The 21,807-nt window shown below is 32.1% G+C and overlaps 2 protein-coding genes and 1 non-coding gene across 5 annotated transcripts; 1 reads left to right on the top strand and 2 right to left on the bottom strand.

The window, feature by feature from the left end:
- Positions 1–5,082: 5,082 nt before the first annotated feature.
- Positions 5,083–5,154, bottom strand: TRNAQ-CUG. Its single transcript has one exon. It is a non-coding gene; the product is annotated as a tRNA-Gln (tRNA).
- A 64-nt stretch (positions 5,155–5,218) lies between these two features.
- LOC123913158 (transcription termination factor MTERF2, chloroplastic) lies at positions 5,219–9,702 on the top strand. Of its 2 annotated transcripts, none has more exons than XM_045963771.1 (7): positions 5,219–5,982; positions 6,308–6,716; positions 6,874–7,089; positions 7,241–7,348; positions 7,651–7,925; positions 8,045–8,578; positions 9,069–9,702. In XM_045963771.1, exons 1-6 carry the CDS (start codon positions 5,324–5,326, stop codon positions 8,271–8,273), a joined length of 1,896 nt encoding a protein of 631 aa, XP_045819727.1. In that variant the 5' UTR covers positions 5,219–5,323; the 3' UTR covers positions 8,274–8,578; positions 9,069–9,702. The 2 variants fall into 2 exon arrangements, with proteins under 2 accessions (XP_045819727.1, XP_045819726.1); XM_045963770.1 differs by having other exon boundaries at positions 5,239–5,982; positions 9,047–9,702.
- A 3,549-nt stretch (positions 9,703–13,251) lies between these two features.
- On the bottom strand, positions 13,252–19,860 carry LOC123913157 (phenylalanine--tRNA ligase alpha subunit, cytoplasmic). Of its 2 annotated transcripts, XM_045963768.1 has the most exons (18): positions 19,567–19,860; positions 19,365–19,487; positions 19,062–19,154; positions 18,632–18,688; positions 17,933–17,988; positions 17,741–17,833; positions 17,508–17,598; positions 16,884–16,921; positions 16,743–16,781; positions 15,491–15,567; positions 15,322–15,406; positions 15,113–15,209; positions 14,789–14,885; positions 14,517–14,588; positions 14,289–14,355; positions 14,069–14,194; positions 13,795–13,849; positions 13,252–13,649 (listed from the first exon to the last, which is right to left on the bottom strand). In XM_045963768.1, the coding sequence occupies exons 1-18, from the start codon at positions 19,711–19,713 to the stop codon at positions 13,596–13,598; spliced, it is 1,467 nt and encodes a 488-aa protein (XP_045819724.1). In that variant the 5' UTR covers positions 19,714–19,860; the 3' UTR covers positions 13,252–13,595. The 2 variants fall into 2 exon arrangements, with proteins under 2 accessions (XP_045819724.1, XP_045819725.1); XM_045963769.1 differs by lacking the exon at positions 18,632–18,688.
- Between the last annotated feature and the right edge of the window lie 1,947 nt (positions 19,861–21,807).

The raw sequence follows: 21,807 nt of genomic DNA, 5'->3' as shown, positions 1-21,807 counted from the left end.
CACAAAACATTAGGTCATTGTATTAACATATGAGTATAAATATAGATCTCACAATAAATAGTAAAAAACTGGAAACTTTATTAATAAGAGTAAAAGCATATAGCCCTATAGAAATCACACAAAAGATTAGATTCTTGTGTTAATATATGAGAATAAATATATGTCATGTAGAAATTATGAAAGAATTGACAACCTTATTAATATATTAATAAAAAACATAGGTCTCATAAAAATCAACAAAATAATTAGGTCCCTGTATTAATATACGATCTACTATAACTCGTAAAATTATAAAAAATTAAACAATTTTATTAAATTATGATTAAAAATATAAATCTTGTAGAAATTAAAAACAAAAAAGGTTCTGATATTAATATATGAGTATAAATATATGTCAACAAAAAAGGTCTCGCGTCTTAATTATATGCATAAAAAGTTCAATAAAAATTTCAAGAGAGATTTGATCTAATAGAAGAGACTAATTTCTTATAGTATGAAGAACTAAATTAAACCTGTATAATATACAAAAAAATTGAACCATAGCCTTAGGTCTCACATTTTAATTATTTATATAAAATTTTCAATCAAAATATTCAAAGATATATGATCTAACAGAAGAGGATAATCTCTTACGGCGTGAAGAACTAAATCAAGCCCGTGTAAAAAGTAAATCAATTGAGATCATAACCTCAATCTCACATCTTAATTATTTTTTGTAAAAAATTCAATCAAAATATTGAGAGAAATTTTTATTATATTTTTAGTCCCTATTAATTTTTTCTTTCTCATAGTCATTACTATAACTAAATTTGTTTAAGTATCATTAAACTCTTAAATTTTTGAATGATTTTTTTGTAGACATGTTTAAAATAGCGTAAATGCCTTTTTACCCCCGACAAAATTATGTGTGTTTGGATCTAATAAAACTGCATAATCCAACCATAAATAAAATTATGTGTGTTTGGATTTGTATTTTGAGTTTGTCGAAAAAGATGAAGGAAGGGAAAAAATTGTATGTTGATGGTACACCGTTAGTAACAGTGGACTTAGCGTTTTTTTGAAAAAATTGACGGAAAGGACCATTATGATTAACAGATTTATCTTTAAGGGACCAATCCGAACCTTTTTTTTAAGGGACCATTGTGAAACCTAAAATATTTTTAAGAGACCAATATAACAATTAAGCCTAAAAAATATTATGTCTATTACCTCATTAAAAAAAATTATAATTTATTTAAATATATATAAAGGACAATATCATTAATAAAACAAATTTATTGATTTAATAATTTTTTCAAGAAATAGCACAATAATTTCATTTATACTTTATAACAAATTTTTAAATATTTTATTATAAATATTTTTCTATTCTAAACCATTAGATTAATCTAATGGCGAAAAATTTGAGTAGTATGCATGAGATTCCGAGTTCGATCCTCTACTCCTTTGTAAACCAACAATATTTTTCTATTTTTAATATAATAACAAACTTAAATATCAAATAAAAATAAATGGACATGTCCGAATAAACAAAACTTTAAACTAGTTTATTACTCCCTCCGTTCCGTTTTAGAAAGAAAAAAAAAATCAAGAAAGTGTATTTTTGCACCTTATCTTCCTATTATACCCTTATTTTAATTCAACTTTCCAATAAATTTAATATATTATGTAACAAAAAAAAATGTTATGTACCAAAAAAATTTAAAAAAAATTGTTTTTCAAATATATATTAAATCTTTTACGGTTTCAACAAATACTCCTAAATATTTGGAATTTATATGAGAGTATAATAGACAAAATATAACCTTAAATTATCAGAATGACAAGTAATTTGAAACAAATATTTTTTCTAAAACGACAATTAAAAACGAACGGAGGGAGTAATTAATAAAATATTAATATTATTATATATAATTGATAATTTTTTAAAAAAGAAATGAAAATGGAGAGATTAGTTGACGGGAGATAGAGACACAAGAGAGAGTAGAAAGGCTGGCAATGACGGGACAAAGGAGAAAAATAGTAAAAAGAGAAATTATTCAGTGTTTTAGATCTATGATAGTCTCTATACAATTGTTTCATCTAAGTGTTTCAGCCAAGTTTCTTCATCTTCTTCCTTCATTCTTTCATCATCATCATACAAATCCAGAAAATAAAATAAAAACAAAACCAAAATAAAACAAAATGAATGTTTTAAACAAAAGAAAAAAGAAACACGAACTCCCCCTCTTCCTTGTCTCTCTCTCTCTCTCTCTTCCATCTTCACCATTGCTGCCTCTCCCTCTTCCATGCCGCCGCACCACTCTGTCGGACACAACGGCGACATTATCGCTTTCTAATCGAATATCGTTGTCTCTTCTCCGCCCCTCGCTGTCTCGTCGTCGTTTTGTCGCCGTCATTTCACAGTATCGCGTAATTCACATGACAAAAGCAATCCACTATGCTTCCTTCCTCCTTCTGCTCTTTTTTTTTTCTTATAAGATTTTGAAATCTGAGTTTAATAAAAATTTCTGGAAGCAATGGATTTGGAAGAACAACGAATCTTGAGATTAAAATCTTAGATTGACAAACTCACAAAAGCAATGGATCTGGAAGAACATGACATACTAATGGTTGCTAAATTTCATTGACATTAAAAATTGTTTGTCACAAAGTTCATCTACGTTCCTGTGTTTTCATCCAAATTCATTCGAGTTTGCTTAAGATTTTTTGGACTGCGTCCTTCCTTCTTCTCTTGTTTTTTTATTTAATTTCATTTTTATTATTACTAAAATTAAAATATATAGTACTACTTAATTTTAAGTTTTTAATTCGTAAGTTATTAGTATTATTAACTTAATGAGGACTGAATCCATTAATTGAGAGTAGGGATGAATATGCAAATAATTAAACTTACACAGTAAAAATGTAAAATATAATTATAAATATGAGATAGATAATGGAGTACACATGTCTTATTTTTATTGGTGCCACATCATGGTGTGCTGTTTGCACACCTCTTAACCTAGAAAAAACCTAACATGAATGGAACGCACGCATATATTCAAGCTGTGGAGAAGGAATCCATGCACTCTCATTCTGGCAGAGTCAAGGATCACCCGTTAGTCTTACATTTTTCCAGTCTTCTATCTTCCACTTACACCAATATATAAGAGCACCATTATCCCAAAACTCAATGAGTTCTTTAAGTGAGTCCCATTTCATTCTTTATATTATTTTACACTTCTCAATTATTTAAACAACTCAACCACATTTCTCAAATATCCATACAACTTATCAAAAACTCTTAAATGGATATCATTGGGTCCCACATGTTTTACTCATTTATATTTTACAATAATATATAAAAATGTATTTGAATTAAAATTCTTTGATGAATTTGAAACAAAGTAAAATTAAAAACATATAAAAATATATTATAATACAAATAACTTAATTAAAAAAATACATTAAAAGAAATTCATAAAAATAAAATACATGAAAAAAGATAGATTTAAAATGTTTTTCAATTGTTGTTGTCGTGCCCAAAACGTTCCCATATATGTTCTATTAAGTCTTGTTGAAGCTGTCGATAAATTTACTTATCACGAACATCAAATCTTCTACGCAGGAACATCAAAGTCTTGGCGAACCATACTTTCCTAAGAATAACTACAATTATGTTCTAACTTAGATCAAATAAACGACCCATTAGAAAAGTTTCTCGTTTTGTGTAGTTCTGTAGCCAAAGATCCTGAGTTGACCAAAATGTTCAATTTAGTTTTTCTCGAGTCGCCAAGTTGAAAGTTTGAAGGTTACGAAAACCAAATCCCCTAATGGGTTTGGCACAAGTAGCCGATCCCATGACATCCATTTTATACCTATGGAAAGATATCCACTTCTATTGATGATGAAATTATAAACTCTACTTAAAAAAAAAATTAGAATGCAATTTATTTACCTTTATTTTTTTGGTATTAACTCTTTAGTTTTTAGAGGAAAGAACCCTTACTAATTAAGAGTTCGATCACGAGGTAAATAAAATCTAACTCAAAGTTCGTCCGTAAAATAAATAAACCATCATAAAAAATTATTCCCACCTAAAATCAAACGTGAGTTCTATCAAACGATTAGTCCTGGTAAAAACTCACTAACCACTAGGGTTGGGAATAGGCCAGGCGGCCTACAGGGGCCTTCAGCCTGGCCTGTATAAGCCTGGTCTGGCCTGGTTATTAAAAATGTCAGGCTTAGGCTTTGAAAACGGCCTGTTTACATAAATAGGCCAGGCTTAGACTTCTAAAAAGGCCTACGAAGCCTGATAGGCCGGCCTGTTTATAATAATAATTATTTATATTTTTTTTGATAGAAATAATTATTTATATTTTATAAAAAAATATTATTTATATAAATAAAAATATCAGATAAAATATTTTTTTTAACAAAACAGAGAAAATATATTTGTTTTTATATTTCACGCATATAAATTAAAAGTAGAAACCCTACCTCCATTTCATCTCTTATTCTCTCGAGCAAGTAGCAACTCATCCTATATTTTGGTTGTTGGCTTGTTGCTGACTACACTTAGCAAACAATTTGTATTATGGCAACTTTGTCGTAATCGTATTTGTTATTTTAGTAGTTTTTAATTATTGTGCTAATCATATTATTAACTTTTTCTTAATGTTGTAGAAATTATAAAAATTTAAATGTGAACTTTTTAAGGTCTGTTTAGCCTATTTAAAAAGACTATATAGAGAAGCTTTAATGTAACACAGACTTTTAAATAGGCTACAAGGCCAGACCAGACTTTTAAAAGGCTCAGGCCAGGCCAAAAAAAAAAAACATTTGATAGGCCGCAGGCCTGAAGAAAAATCGTAGGCCAGGCTCAGGCCTATCAAGGCCTCACCTGTTCCCAACCCCACTTGTATAATCAATATCATAGTTAATTTATTCACCTCGTGTAGGCTACAATGCAACTTATTCAACAAAATCGGATCAAATGCAGCTTACTTTTTTTTATAAAAAATAAAATAAAAAATGCAACTCACACACAGCCAGCAATAAATCCATACACACATTAATATGAAAAAATTAAAAAATTATAGGTCCCACCGAGAATTGAACTCGGGTTACTAGATTCAGAGTCTAATGTCCTAACCGCTAGACCATGGGACCTCACTTGTTAACAAAATCAATATTATATTACTTATAAAAACATAACTTATCTCTTGTTGTAGCTATTCTTAATCCTCCTTCTTCGTTACGGTAACAACAACAAACGAACGAACATTATCTCAACCAACTGTTATCACTTATCCATTCTCGATTTCTACAATCAACAACAATGTTTCTTTCATGTCAAAAACACACCCTTTACTATCATTCTTCTTATTCTATCCACTCTTCAAAAAACCCAAAACTCATTATAATCAATTGTCAAAACCCAAATGAACAACAACAACAACACCAAAAAAACCACCCTATTCCAAGAACACAAAATTCAAAATCAACATCATTTCTAATTCACCACCTTTCACAAAAAAACAACAACAACAACAACACTAACCCTTCACCCACTGAGCTACAAGACCCAACACCCCATGAAGAAAAAATCAAACTTTTAGAACTTTCTTTAGTAAGAAAAAGAACCCCTCAATTTCCTGGTTCAATTTATGCTCAATCTTCTAGTGATCCTGATGTGGGTTCTTCTCTTCCTCCTCTTCGTACCATTTTTCAATCGGGTGATGAAGAAGAGGAAAAGATGATTATGCAAGCTATTGAGATTCGTAGGAAGGTTACTCAAGAAGTTTTTAAAGGTGCAATGCAAAAGGGTAAATTTGGAATTACTTATAGTACTAATTTGGTTGATAGGTTGGGTGGTTTCATTGATTATGTTATGATTGAAGCTGCTAATTTGAAAAGATTACCGGAATATTCCAACTCAACTTTTAATTTACGCGCCAAAACTGTTATTGAAGATTCACAAGTTGTGCCACTTATCAGGTATTGTGGTTTTGAATTGAGATTAGTGTTGGTTTTTAATGTTTTCAAATTGTAGGTAAGGTGTTTGATTTATTGTTAATGCGAAACCATTAAACCGAATTAACTTGTTGTGTGGTCCTGTGAACATAACTCAATTGGTAGGAACATCACATTATATATGCGGGGGCTGAGAGTTTGAACCCGCGACCCCCCACTTGTTCACCTCATGGGGTGAATTTCTAGCCATTATGCTACCTGACAAAAAAAAACTTGCTGTGTGTATTGTTGTTAGTTTTTCTTTTTAAGTGTTTGTATTTTGATTGTGTGTATTTGTTTAAATGTTTAGATGGTTGAAGCATAATTCGTTATCGTATCCTGAGATAGCTAAGCTTATTTTGATGTCAAGAGGGAAACTTGAGTCCATAAGGAACCGTGTTGAGTGGTTGAAGTCGGTGCTGGTTAAGGGAGATTTTATTGGTGATGCAATGTTGAAGAGTGGAGATAATTTTTTGCAGCGGAGCGATGCGGAGTTGGATGAGATTGTTAAGTATTTAATGTCTAATGGAGTTAGGAGGGACTGGATGGGTTATGTTTTGAGTCGGTGTCCGAAGTTGTTATCTTATAACTTGGAAGAAGTGAAGACTCGTGTGCAGTTCTATCTGGATATGGGTTTAGACGAGAAGGATTTTGGCACCATGGTTTTTGATTTTCCTAAAGCACTTGGTCACTATAGTCTCGAAGAAATGCACCGAAAGGTACATTAATTTTTAGCAAACTTTGTAGAGTCGAAGTCACATTGTCATATATCCCTGTTGTTTTCTCTCATGCTTCGATAGTTTATTCAGCTTTAGTAGTACGTGCGTTGATAATTGTTTCTGACATAAAGTATGATGAAACAATTGTAAATTTCAGGTTGATTACTTGAAAGAATTCGGACTTGAAAGTAAGGATGTTGGTAAGTTGCTTGCATTTAGGCCAGAGTTGATGGCGTGCAGCATTGAAGAACGGTGGCAACCTCTTGTTAAGTATCTGTACTATTATGGGATTACCCGAGATGGGATGAAGAGAATGCTTATCATTAAACCAATGGTATTTTGCGTTGACTTGGAGATGACTATTGTGCCAAAGGTATGCAAAAACTAATTTTTATTTGATTCTCTTCTAAGTTGAGGCTTGTATCGTTAAATAATGATAAATCTAGTAGATAAAATTTGCAATGGTTTCTCTATTGTTTTCTCATGATAATACTGACAATTTTGTTACATATTTTATTTTGAAGGTAAAGTTTTTTCAGGACTTGGGGGTTACAAATGACGGGATTGCCAACATGCTTGTAAAATTTCCTCCTCTACTCACTTACAGCCTGTACAAGAAGATTAGGCCTGTGGTTTGTTCTTTTCCTTTCCAGCTTCAAAGTTTGTTTCCATTAATTTATTTTCCCAAAGCCTCGCCAATACAATCGTCATGTTTTCTTATTTTTTTACACATTAAACTACCTCCAAAAATGAAAAGCTGGCGGCGAGTAATAAATAAGAATATGTGCTTCAAGTGCTACTTGTCCTTCCTGTCATGTGGTAGTGATTGTCTTTTTGTCATTTAGACGTAATTAGTTTATCGCCATAATTTTCAATATATTAGCTGATCTAGAGGCCTCAATTGACTAATCTGCTGAATTTGCATGTTGTATAGGTCATATTCTTGATGACCAAGGCTGGAGTCACTGAAGAATCTATTGCAAAGGTTGTTGCTCTTGGACCTCAACTCTTAGGATGCCACATAGTACATAAGCTGGAAGTAAATGTAAAATATTATTTGTCTCTTGGCATACGCCTTCGGCAACTTGGTGAAATGGTTGCTGATTTCCCGATGCTGCTCAGATACAATACAGATGTTCTCCGTCCTAAGTATACGTATCTGCGGAGAACCATGGTTCGAACTTTGCAAGATCTCATTGAGTTTCCAAGGTATCACATTGATATTTTGACCATAGATGCATAATTTTTAAAAATCTTGTTTGATTCTTAATGTTTTTTATTCCAATGCATTTCCAACTTCAAACATCCGAGTCACTTGCTATTATCAGGTTTTTCAGCTATTCTCTGGAGGGTCGAATTATCCCAAGACACAAGGTTCTGGTAGAGAATCAGATTAATGTCAAGCTAAAATGCATGTTAGCTTGCACAGATGAAGAATTTGACAAAATGGTCAAGAATATTATTAGAAAACGCAACAAAATTCAATCTTCTGTCATGAAGGCGAATACCACTCATCCACAATCTCTCATTGCAGGGGATATTACTACTACCCCCTAGATGTAAAAAGAAAAATGTGTGTGGAATACAGAATATGGTTTAGTTTTCAAGAAGTAAAGCAACATAATGATTTTCCCGTATTAGCTTCGTTGGTCAGACAAGTAATTGTCATAAAATCATAATTGTTCTTCTTGAAGATGGAGTGCTAAATGAGCTTGCAATTTGTCATCTACCACCTCATTTGTGAAGATATTGCTGCGGAATTGCAAATGAAACATGCCACTGTGGAGTGTGCCGATGAATAGAATTGTGGAGAGTGGAGACATGACCTGTGTATTTCTTGCAACGTCTAAAGAAGGTTTAAGGTATATGCTCATTCATAATACACTTTAGATGTTCATGTTTTTTGTATATTTTTTTTGAATCCTTAGATGTTCATGTTATTCTTCTTGTTATTATGTTTATTTTTGTCAAACGAACCCTTTTATTAAGGGTATGTTTGTATTACTTATTTGAGCTTATTTATTGGCATAATTGCTTGTGAGACTTGAGAGAGCTTATGAAAGTGGAAACAGCTTATGACATGACATGAATAATATCCATAAACTATTTTCAGCTTATTTTCAAAAGCTCTCCAGGATTGTTATAAGCATTTCAACTTATAGTTTATATGAGAACAAAATGATTTATTTATTTTTGGTCAAGAATTTTGAATTTATTTTATCATTTGTTATAAGCATTTTTTATATGATAAACACTTATGCTATGCATTAAACAATTTATCCTAACAGAGGCTAATTCAAGTTTTGCTCATCTTCTCTCTTGATCTCTAGATTTATTTTTTCTCCCTGATAGGAACAAGGGAACACTCGAGTACTTGACTGTTGTGCAATGCAGTAATCTCTAGACTGACAAATTATCGCCGCGGTTAACATTCTTGCCTTGACTCTTCTCTACTAGCTGAACATTAAATTCAACCTACCTTGTGAAAGATCAACACTCAACTTTATATATGAAACTCTTTTAAATCTATCTTGCTCGACAGTTATGTGAACAGCAATATTGTTACAAGCTTTATGAGTACACAAAGTTCCTCATGTTGCTGCTTTTTATATGGATAACAATGTTCCATGGTAGTGAAATGTTTTGCTGAAGACTATGGATATCATCATATTCTTAAGGCATATATAAATCTATGCTGACGTTAGATAGTTTGTTATATAGATTAATTCTTAATCATTTTTATTCATAAATAACATGGCTATCTCGGATTATGTTTTTTTAATCTGTTATGGTGGGTCATAAAGGATGGTTATTCCAATGTGGTATTTTTATTTGATAAGTCACATTAGTTATATAGCTTTTGCAGATTGGACTGGTTTATATAGGGTTGGTTGAACAAAGGTGGAGTATTTGATTGATTATTTTGTCTCACTAATTTGTATTTTCATAGTGTTTTCTCAGACAATTTTATTTTTGGTTTACAAAAGGTTACATTTTTTTTTCTTACTTTTACCTTGTTAACTTTATTTTTTGTTAACTTTCTTGTTCTCGGGGAAGTAGACTGTTAATCGGGAGTTTGAACAAGCGCTAAATAAAGTATGACAGAAATATGACTAAAAAGAAATTGTTACCTTCTTAACTTTTAACACGCTCTCATCAACTATACATATATCTTAGGATAGAAAGTAAACAAATTAAAATCTACTTGAAGAAATAAATAATATGAACCTCAATTTAAAAGGATCATTGGTGGACCTTAATAAATTACATGATATCACTAGTTATTAATACAACGAGTTATAAGGATGACTTAGTGGCGGCTGGGGGTGGAGGTCATGAGTTCGATTAAAAAAAGGTTACCAATATTGTGGTGTCTGTTGGCATTTTGTGTACTCCTCATTCCGTATCTTTCTCTTTCTTTCCTTCTCCTCCAACACATCTCTTTACTGAAAAATTAATCTCATACTTGTGTTGGTGCTAACTGCAATGGAGGATTCAAATGTGAGTTTTTTTGTAAAGGGGATAGATTGAAGCCTTAATTTTCCTTTCAATGGCACAACTACAAGATTTGCAAATGGAACTTAGATAAAACTATTAACAAGGATCCACAACTTTAAGCAATAGAAAGAAACGAATTTTAACTAAAGCACGAATCCCATTGAATCCATTTCAATTGCAGAGCAAAAATAAAATAGAATGCCACTATACGTTATAGGTCCTGAATTCGATCCCCAGCTCATTGTAAACAAAAAAAAATAAAATAGAATGCCCCTATGCATGAGTTTTTGACCAGAGTCATGCATTTTTTTTCCCTCTAAGTAATAAGTGATGTGTTCGGGGTTCAAACATCGGCTCCTGCATAATATATGTGATGTCCCTGCCAACTTAGCTAAGGTCACGTGAACGACCAGAGTCATGCATTTTAATAACAAAGAACACCAACAACTATATCCCATCAATATATATCGTAAATAATAATATATCATTTTTTCATGTATTAAGTTTGCCTTTTTGAGTCATGCATGTCACATGAGAATGAATATTATATATGATTGAAATACAAATTGATCGTAAATTTTAACCCTATTATTTTATTGTTATGAAATGCATATTACATTTATCTATTATTTATCAAATAACTTATTATAGTTACATAAAATTTTATAAAAAATTAATTACTTAATTATCTGGTCTCTTATTTGTTTTCATGTATTTCTTCTTTCCGCATGCATACATGCATAGTTGGAAATGCATGAGTATAAAAAATTGTTTTTCCGTAAACATTAACGTATACTATTATAAAAAATAAAAAAATTTATGAATGCCAACATATATATATATTGTATCATGAGAATGTCAATTATATATGAGAATGATGAGAATAAATATGAGCCATGTGATAAAAAACATGTGGCAGAGATTAAAAAAAGACTCTTTTAAGTGTGTTACATGAGATTCTTTCTTCTCACAACACAAACCCTCTACTTCTCTCACTCTCTCTTCCTTCCCATAACTCCTTTTTCTCTCAAACACAACTTCCACCCTTCTCAGTTCCTCTTGCTTTTATTTTCTACACATCAATCCTCATTTCTCAGTTCTCACTCGTGTGTCTTTGTACTCATTCTATTCTTTATTAATTCAACAAATTTATCCAATTTGCTTGATTTAGATCTAATTACAAAATAAATAGAATTTAAAAGCATAAAAAACTCATTATAAGTTGTTTTGAAACCATATCTGCATCGATTGTGGTCTTACTAACCCAAGCCTACCGGTACATTTTGCAGAGGGTGGTAGATCGAAGAACATGAAAGGGTAAAGGGTTCAAAAGAAATAAGAATGGACTGGGCAAACGACGGAGACCCTGTGCTCGCGTCGGAGAACGACGGCACACCTGTGCTCACGAAGACGAAAAGAGGGAATACAACTGTTTTGTTGTTTTAGTTTGATTTGGATATCAATGCTATTTTTCATTATAGTAGATATAGGTGATGTATAATTATGATTTTATTGCAAAACGAGCATGATAGAAAACAATTTCAAGTTTACTCTTATACAATAAATTCGTAACTTGTTGTGATTCATTGTTCTATGTTATTTTTTTGTAAAGCCCAGACTATAAGTGAAAGGATGAAGAAGGATAGAAGTGCCAACATAGTTAAGATGTCTATCTCTACATTAATAACTAATGCTCTTGATTTAATAAAGAATAAAAAGTACTCATATATAATATACTAAGGATAGAGAGAACAATTTGAGTAAACTTAAGAATATGAACCACCGTGTCACAGTGTTTACCGCTGTTTTAGTTGGCAGACTTATGCCAATGATATCTAGCATGACAAAATATCATTTGTTTTTCAATTGAATATATTGTAATTTGTTTTTCATTATACAACGAATCAAACCTCTTACTAGAAATACCTGGAACAATGACCGTAAGTGGATCTATAATACTCGATTGACCCTCGATCAACATATTTTTAACTGTTTGAGCCCAAAAGGGATAATTGTCCCCTGTTAAGGGGAAATAGACCATCATTTGGATCCATAGCCTGCATAAAAAAGTATACTGTCTACCGATTTTTATTACATTTGTGATCCCATGATAATCGATAATTACTTTATGATGTCACAAATTCTTGATGCATTTTCTCATAATTTAGAGAATAGGTTCGTTCACCTTCAGTAGTGACCCTATAGTGTTTTTGGTAATCCGGATGATCACACCATAGTTCAGACCCGATAATTGTGATCAAGAATAATGAGTTTTGGACACTAATTCTGATTTGTGTAGAAATAAAGTGTAGGTCCAACCTCTAGTGTACATGATGGGTAGTATGACTAGGGTTGTTTATTTATAAATAGATAAATGTGGAACTCTCACAATCAACAAATGAGAAGTGTATGGGTTCAAAAACTCACGGCTAGGGACTTTAGAGTTTATGTTTTGCACTCCCGTATAAATTGCAGCTGATTTTCCACTTCTTTTATTCCAAAATCTAGTAATTCTCGTCAGTGGTGAAGTCTCCTGCGTCAAGTGCTTCTTCTTCTGATGGGTCTTCAACACTACCTAGTGTTTGTGGGTTAGCACTTAGCACCAACTTATTATTAAGCTTAATTGCACTTTTGATCCTCTATTTTATATGTTTCATATTTTGATCACTTCATTAAAAATCAAACATTCTTGCCTCCCTTTTTTTTCCTTTCAATTTTGTCCCTGACCCCATTTTGTCACTCATAAACGCTAATTTGTCCGATTTTTATTAGCCCGCACATAAAGCATTGATCTGACAATATATGTAATAGATAACTGTGACATGTCAGCAAATCTTCATTAAAATAACTTTTTTGACGCACCATCCTTCAATTTAATGAAGAAAATTTGCTGACATGTCATAGTTATTTAGTTTTGCTCCTAACCTCATTTTGTCGCTCATAAACGCTGATGTGTCAAATTTTTATTAGCCGGCACATAAAACGCTGATGTGGCAATACACGTAGTAAATAACTGTGACATGTCAACAAATCTTCATTAAACTGAAGGACAAGGGAACCAAGCACCAATTTGCATGGAAAAAATATACATTCTATCACCAGTTATAATAGTAATTTATAGAGGGTTTGTTCAATTGGTAAGAAGTTAAAACAAAGCTGAAAATGTCATTACACTTCACTGTCACAATATTTTACAAACCAATAGACATTGCAATGGAGTTCTTTCCCATGTCATAACTATTTCCAAATCAAAAGAAAAATGCTATTACTACAAACAAAATTCTTCGTACATAAGTCAAACTAATTGACATGCATTGTTTAATGTTAGAGACAAAAATAATTATGAACGAAAACAAATCTATCAGACACGAATGGATCACTTTATTCAATTCCAAGCTGACATATTGAATTTTTCTTAATAAGACCAAGATCTACCTGCAAAATATATGGTTTAGGATGATATATTAATATCACTTCGGAAATTAAAAAAAAAAAACAGCATTTAAAAATAAGAACACATCAATCAAGTTTTATACCAAATAAACAGTGGTTTAATCAGCTCAAAATGCCGCAACAATACCTTATGTCCGAAGAGATCTCTGATGTTATCTATCCCATACATTATCATAGTTGGCCTGTTTTCAGGTAAAATAACAAGTTAACATCAACTCAACAACGTCCTTCAACGATACTTGTCAATTCATTTTACTGTTATTGACAATTATGGGGTTCTCAGAAAACTCGACGAGTACTCACATGAGTAGTTAAAGCAAGTGAGTGATTTGAAATTCGATTTATTTCACGGAATAACACTCGTATATATTGAGCTCGTAATGGTAGTGTTTTGTTCTCACCTTTCAAGAGAAAGGCCCCATGCAATAACTTGGACATCTTCAGGAAGTCCCATCGGCCGCAACATTTCAGGTCTAAACATGCCAGAGTTTCCTACCTCTACCCATTTTTTAAAGCCTTCATGATAACTGTAATAACAACACTTGACTAATAAATAATGTCTTAGGATATCCATTATCAAGATAACGCCATGCCAAATAATCATATTTCAGAAAGAGTCACCTGAAAATCTCCATGCTAGGTTCTGTGTATGGATTGTAAGCAGGTTTGAATTTCAGCTTGGTCATACCTGAACTCAATAAATAAATTTTTGTCTAAGATCAATAACAGATTAAATGTACTCTTAAAGCCTATCTTTTATAAACTTAGCTTTTGCTATAATCGCTTACTAATCAAACTTGCATTCAAAATTTAAACCATGCAAAGTTTTTCATTATAAGAGAGCATTACCTAAGCGTGAGAAGAAGTCGTATAGAACTCCTATCAAGTCACGGAGACCGAGTCCTCGATTGCATACAAGGCCTGAATTGACATGCAAAAACATGGGAATCACAATAATCAATAATGATGTGAAAAAATATATTCCACTAATTCCCCATCCCCTCTTAAATATGATGTGGGAAAAATCATAACTTGACCAAAGTTGAATCATTTTCTTTTGTAAAAATATTAACACATTAAGAACTAAAACCCTGAGCCCAGTAACTTAAAAGCTCGCATACCTTCTATGTGGTGGAACTCGGCAAGATGTGTACGATCAACTGCTTCATTTCGGAATACACGATCTATAGAGAAATATTTTTTCGGAGAAAATGGTTTCTGCAAAGACATTAAAAATGACACCAAAAAATTAATGCTAACTATAATGAAGAGCAGGAACTTGGAAACTATAGTGAAGAAGCACAGTGTAAAATAGCTTAATCCACCTTTAAAACATAAATACATATTACTTTGAAATTTGAGAAATATAATGATAATAGGAGGCCCAACAACCCCAAGCACAACACAATCATATGCATTCACAAAAACACAACACAAGTACCAACTTGTGCCAGCTGGTATAGCATCCTGGAAGAAACAGCAGTTGTGTGGGTTCGCAGAAGGTTTTTATTTGCTTCCTCTCTTTTCCAGTCGTATGCATATCTACCAAGGAATAAATAGTAACCGTCAGAAAGCAATTTGGAACTTATCTGTCTACCGATAAATAGCCTAGGATAGAAAGTGTATTGTGGGTGCTCAAAGTCAAAGCTCATACCCCCTAGACTCATAACCACCAAATTCATGAATTTGCTTCACCCGCTGAACATAATCTTCAGGAAGTTCCTTTGTTGTTGAAGGAGCTGCAGATGTGTAACATGTACTCAAGATGGATGTAAAGAAAATTTGACTAAAATTGAAAGAAAAAAAATCAAGATTTTACTAACTTTCCAAAAAGAATGTGTCATGTGAATCACGAGCTGGATGCTGTTGGGGTTGGAACAAAGAATCAAAGTTCCAGAAGCTGCCATTTAAAACATTCAGATGTAAAGTTTACAGTGAGAGCAGAGATTTGCTGATACTTGCCATACTACACACAATGAGTGTAATCTCTTGAATTTCAATATTTTGAAAGATAAAATCTAGCACCAAATTAAGATAAACAAGAAAGAATCAATGGATCATGCAGAGTAACAAAATGATCCATGTAATTCAGAAAACGATTATATATTTATAAGTTATAACAGTTAAAACAACAAAGTTTCTTGTCATGAGTCATGACCACAGGTCACACTACTGAAGGAACCTTTCCAAGAACATGGGGAGATTTCAATCATAAAAAGTAAAATTTAATACGTTAGCACCTCACCATCATTCAAATAAATGATTTAGGAAACTCCTTAATTATTCCACAACCTTACCCTATATCCACTGAAACAGACTAGAGTGTACCAATTCACTGTACCAAAATTTCAGATTCAGCTTTCATATTTTAGGTCTGCAAGCCTGCAACTACCAAGCCTATCCAAAATTTTGAGATTTATTTAATCATCAGCTCTACTAAGGATTTTATTATAGGCATCAGGCAGCAAGAACATCCAAACATTTGATTTTTCACATGTTTGCTTGATAGCATCCTTAAAGAGCACCAAGTTTGATTTATTTATTGGGGGGCGAGGGGGTACATTGGAACTTTGAGAGACTTTTTTCTTCAACTATTTACTCTTTAACTCTATGGCTATGTTAAATTTAGGCTCTGTTTGGATCGATGGAATATAATGGAATGGAGTGGAATAAAGTGGGGTGGAATGAAATGGAGCGGAATGGAAAAAATCTTCCGTTCCATTGTTTGGATATTTTAAAAAGGAGAGGAACAAAATTGAAGGTAAGTGGTGGTATTGAATGGAATCCATTCCATCCTATTCCATTATTATTTTAAAAATCCAAACAATGGAACATTATTATATTCCATCCCGTTCCATTCCATTCCATTCTATCGCATTCCATCGATCCAAACATAGCCTTAGTATTTATACATTTTGTATGTTCTTCATGAATCAGGAGAGTCACTAGGACTGGACTAGTGTTGAGGGGTTTGTATAGTTTCATATCATAGGTTCAAATCTCATTTCCACAATTGCACACCAAAATAAAAAATCACAAACACTAGAAAGGTATTGACACAGAAACAATCATTACCTGCTCTCAACATAATTATTTGTGGGCATCTCCTCAAACCTGCATCATTAGATTATCATTACAAAATGTTAATCTAAAAAGTTGAAACAAATATTTACCACAAAAGACATCAGGCTTCCACATGACAAATATAAGACTCACCCCATACAAAGGAAAATCTGTTTTATTTGAGACTGTACCTGAAAATGGAAAATGTCAACTATTAACTACACAACAATAAAATATGTTCAGGATAAAAGCATAATCAACAACAAATGGTTCACTTTTTCAGTAAGGTCAACAGAATTGATCAAATGACACAGCTTCGCTGTTAGAAAATAAATTTGTGAAATAACATAATAAAACCATGTCCACATCATACATATTTTTATCTTCATCGTTTGTGCAGGCTTATTTATGGCCAGCAATATGAAGATTGGAAACAAAGCATGATATATGTTGAGGTATTTTTTTGGACACGGATACAGCATCACCACAGTTAAAATCATAATATATTTATACATATGATATACTATAGAGCACATATAGAAAATACTAAAAAAACCCACAAAAACATGTACTAGTATATGCGTTATTGATATAAATCAAGAGTGTAAGATAAATGCATTCCGTAAAGCAGTCTATGATTTGGCTTGTGTTTTCCTGAATAGGAATTTTTCTATAGTCCATAAAGTTTCTGTAAATATATAGTTTTGATATGCCGTTAATCAAAAGGAGATCGGGGAAAGGAGGAAAGGAGAGACAGGGGGAAGGATATCTTATTGCCTTTAACAGTGGATGAAGATTGCCACCTTCAAGAGGCTGGCCTTTAGCACTGTAATTGTACTCTTTGAACTCTAGTTCTTTCCACTCGCCACTGCAACAAAGTAACACAATATAGTCTGTGTTGATAAGATATGATGCAAATCCATTAAAATGTCTTGCACAAAGTAGAAGCTTGAACGGAGTTTAAACCTCCCAACCCAAACTTTACATTCAAGTTAAGAAAAAAAATGTACCTCTGCAAATTATCTCGAGTTAAATCAGTGACAACCTTCTTCCTTTTTGGAGCATAGTTAGGACCCTTTTTCACTGAGTAACCCTTCCAGGTCCTAGATTGTAAGATATCAATAATGAAAGAATGTCAAGTCATCTACACATTCATTATATCGGTAAAACTCAGAAGAACAATCAAGTGAAATTATTATTACTGTGGAACAATAAGCTTTCTTGCTTTGAGTGCTTTGATATCATCTGCACCAATGCCCTGCATTTGCAACATACCGTAAAATTTCTAATGAGATATGAAGTATTCACAGTGAAAACTGATAAAGAAAATGATAAGTACAAGTATCTGATCTCGTATATAAATTAACATAAGGAGGAAACAATAAGTCCAGAATCTACCCAAGCAAATAGAGACATCCATAAAACTGTTTTCCATCACCACTCACCCATGAGAATTCAGGCACACCTCATAACTAAAATATAAAGAGAAAGAAACGTCTCAAATCCCCGCTTCTAACTTCCTATACATGTCTCACACATTGAGTTGAATCTGATGCTCCACACAAAACCATTCTACTTTCCCCAAGGTATTATCTCACAATGGGTGCGTGTATTAACTATTAAGTATAGGAATCGAAGAGAACTAGCGATTTCCTATCGTGTTTATGGATGAAAAGAAACAAACTATCAATCCTCCTCATTTAAAGTTGAATGCAAAACCAGGTAAAGAGGGTGATTGACTTCAATATATACTACATACTATTTCACATTGCAAAGTTGACGATATCTCAGCATGCAACCTTCTCAATTTTAATAGAACATCAACATTGACAATCCCCTCCTCTCAAGTCTCAACGCAATTAAGAAATTCAGAAAAACAAAATTATTCATGCTAAACACACATGTCCCTGTTGTATTTGAAGAAGCAGGTCTTTGACCCTGTCTTCCACATGTTGAACCTGCATCAAGAAATACGTTTATAACAAATATTTCACTAACCATAAAGTAATTAACAGCTAAAAAGACAAAGTAAGCAGAACTCCTAACATCAATATAGAATTACTTTGTTACATGCAAATGTGATCAAACAAAATACTAAAAGTAACAGATTTGGAATACTCTCTCCATCCTTTACTATAAAAATTTATAACAAAAATCACGGATATTAAAAAAAGTTGTTAGAGTAATAAATTTGTCTGAAATGTGTGACTGTTACTAAATTACTCTTTGTGTATAAATGTATCAAAAAATTTGTAGAGGTCTTATACTTATGGAAAAACAATTTTAGTAAAAGAGACTTATAATTAGGGACGGATGGAGTAATTAACATACCTTCTTAGTTATGAGTTGTTTTCCCATCTCCACCCATTTATTCTTAGCAGCCTGAGAACAACCAATCTTGAAGACAGAAGGACCCAACTTTTTCTACAATAACAAAACAACAATTAAATTAAATTTCAGCTATGAAACACTCAAACAGACACAAACACCAAACATGACACTGAAACATGACACCAAACACGAAAAATGTAGTGATTAAATGTAAACACTTGTGTCAGACACCAGACACGCCTTTAATTTGAAGGGACATATAAAAAACCCAAAGTAGAAATTATATTACGTGTAAAAACTCACCTGAAGTTCATCTCTGGATATACCTTCGGGTGGAATAGCCAAAATGAGTTGAATTTCAGGGGATCCCAAAGTAGCATAAGTATTCCCTTCATCAGTTAACACCCATGTCTCCCTCTTAATGTCCTATATACATCATAACCAACCAAAATTGTGTTAAACGATTGATTTGGATTATGATATATGATGATAGAGTAACACCTACCTGAGCATCGACGTATCTGAAACCATGGAGACTCTTTATGACGTTGACTATTTCATTGTGGTCAATGCCACGTTCGTCTGCAAAATCACCCGAATCTCTAATCTCATCGTTATTTTTCAGGTAACCAAGAACTGCTTCTTCCGCCATTCTCAAACCTCAACTCAAACGCGCGAAAAAAAAAAAACAGTGTCCTCCTAACTTTTTTTTTTTTTTTTTACGTTAAGTGTCCTCCTAACTTAAAACCTCAATACTGTATTTATTTTTTGGGTCAAACCTCAATACAACCTCAATACTGTATTTATCAAAATAAATCTCAATACTTAAAAGAAAAGAAACAATAACAGTAATAGGATGATAAATAAAACAAGCGTAATGCTAAACAGCGATCCGAACACTTGTTAAGAATACTAAAAAAAATTAAAAGATAAATTAATATTAAAAAGTTACATTTTTAATGTATTGATTGCACAAGTTTCAACATAAAATTTATTTATTAGCGTGCTTAACTAGTGTCCCGGCCGAGGCATTGTTTAGCATTTTCCATAAAATAAGAGGGTGATGTTAAATGGTATCTCGGGATACTATTTAAACATTGCATTAAGGGTACGTTTGATTTGCAAAACAGATAACATTGGATAAAACAGTACATGACAGAACAAAATAGTGTAGGACAAAGACAAAACTGTACCGGAGAAAGATAGGGTGATAATACTGTGATGAGAAATTTTTTTGTTTTTGTCTTGTCCATTGCTACCTATTTTGTCCAATCTTATGACCAGTTTCTAACAAAGTATAACAAGAGTTCTTCAGTCGGGTCCCTATTTTATAGCATATGAAGAAATAATTTATTTATTCAAATAATGAAACATTTTAATTTTGAATGCGTGCACAATTTTATTTTGAGGGTATTGATGTGGAAATTAACTAATATAAGATAATTTTTTTAGGTTATTTTTGTTTCATATTTATTTTACTATAGATATTATGAGATTAATTTAACTCTTTTTTTTGTTTGCTTAGAGGCCTTCAAGAGTATATATTTTACTCATATATTAAGGGACATGCGTTATTTTTCTATAATTTATATGAGGGTCTAATTTTTTATTTACTTACATGGGGTTATATTTATATTCATATATTAATACGGGGCCTATTTTTATTTTGTAATCTACGTAGATTTTTTTTTTAATTTATATGAGACTTATATTTTTACTCATATTATCAGGAGTAGGGATGACAATTTGACACATCCCCAATGGGCACCCACAAAAAAACCTACGACGGATAGGGTAAAAACCCGTATGTTGGGTACGGGCACGAGTATAGGTAATTACCCATAAAAATGAGCGTGTATTGGTGCGGGTACGGGTACCTTAGTACCCACCTCGCGCCATACCCACAAAATATTTATTTTTTATTTTATTTATATTATTATATAATAATATATATGTATATCAATTTTAAAAAATTAAACTCTTATACATTTTTAATAAAAATATTTATTTATAAGATTATGCAAATCCAATGTGAATATGTCAACAAATATATGAATTTTAACTTGAGGTTAGTAATGATTTTGTTTATAATTTTCTATTAAAATGATATGATTTTTTATAATTGATCAATTTATTTTTCGCAAAAATGCGGGTAACGGGTACGGGTATGGGTACTTAGGTGCCCATAGGGTATGGGCACAGGTACAAAGGTTGTTACCCATGCAGGGTTTGGGGACGAGTATATGTATTTTTTTCAAACTGCGGGTATGGGGATGAGTACTATAGTACCCTACTCATACTCTACCCATTGTCATGCCTAATCAAGAGGATATTGACGTGTACAATTAAATGATATAAGTTACACATGGTTCTATATTTATTTAATATTTTGTTTCATATTTATTTTACTAATGATATTATGAGGAATTTTTTTGTAATTTATATGAGGCTTATTTTTTTTACACATATATTAATATAAGGCTTATATTTTTACTCATATAATAATACAAGAGACTATTTTTTTTTGTTAATTAATATGGGGACTACTATTCATTTCAAACTTTAAAAAGTAAATTTTCACTTGAAGTGTTGTCTACTTAAACTTTGGTTAGTCTCTTCTACTTCAAATTCTATTGTGTAATATTTTTTGAGTTTAATGAAGATGCACTGACAGTGTAAAATAATTTTACACTATCATGTAATAAAAAATTGTCAATTTGACATGTCATATCAACAAAATGGGGTG

The sequence above is a fragment of the Trifolium pratense genome, linkage group LG3 (assembly GCF_020283565.1).
Source record: "Trifolium pratense cultivar HEN17-A07 linkage group LG3, ARS_RC_1.1, whole genome shotgun sequence".
Classification (NCBI taxonomy): Eukaryota; Viridiplantae; Streptophyta; class Magnoliopsida; order Fabales; family Fabaceae; genus Trifolium; species Trifolium pratense.
This window is presented reverse-complemented; position numbering and strand designations above follow the sequence as displayed.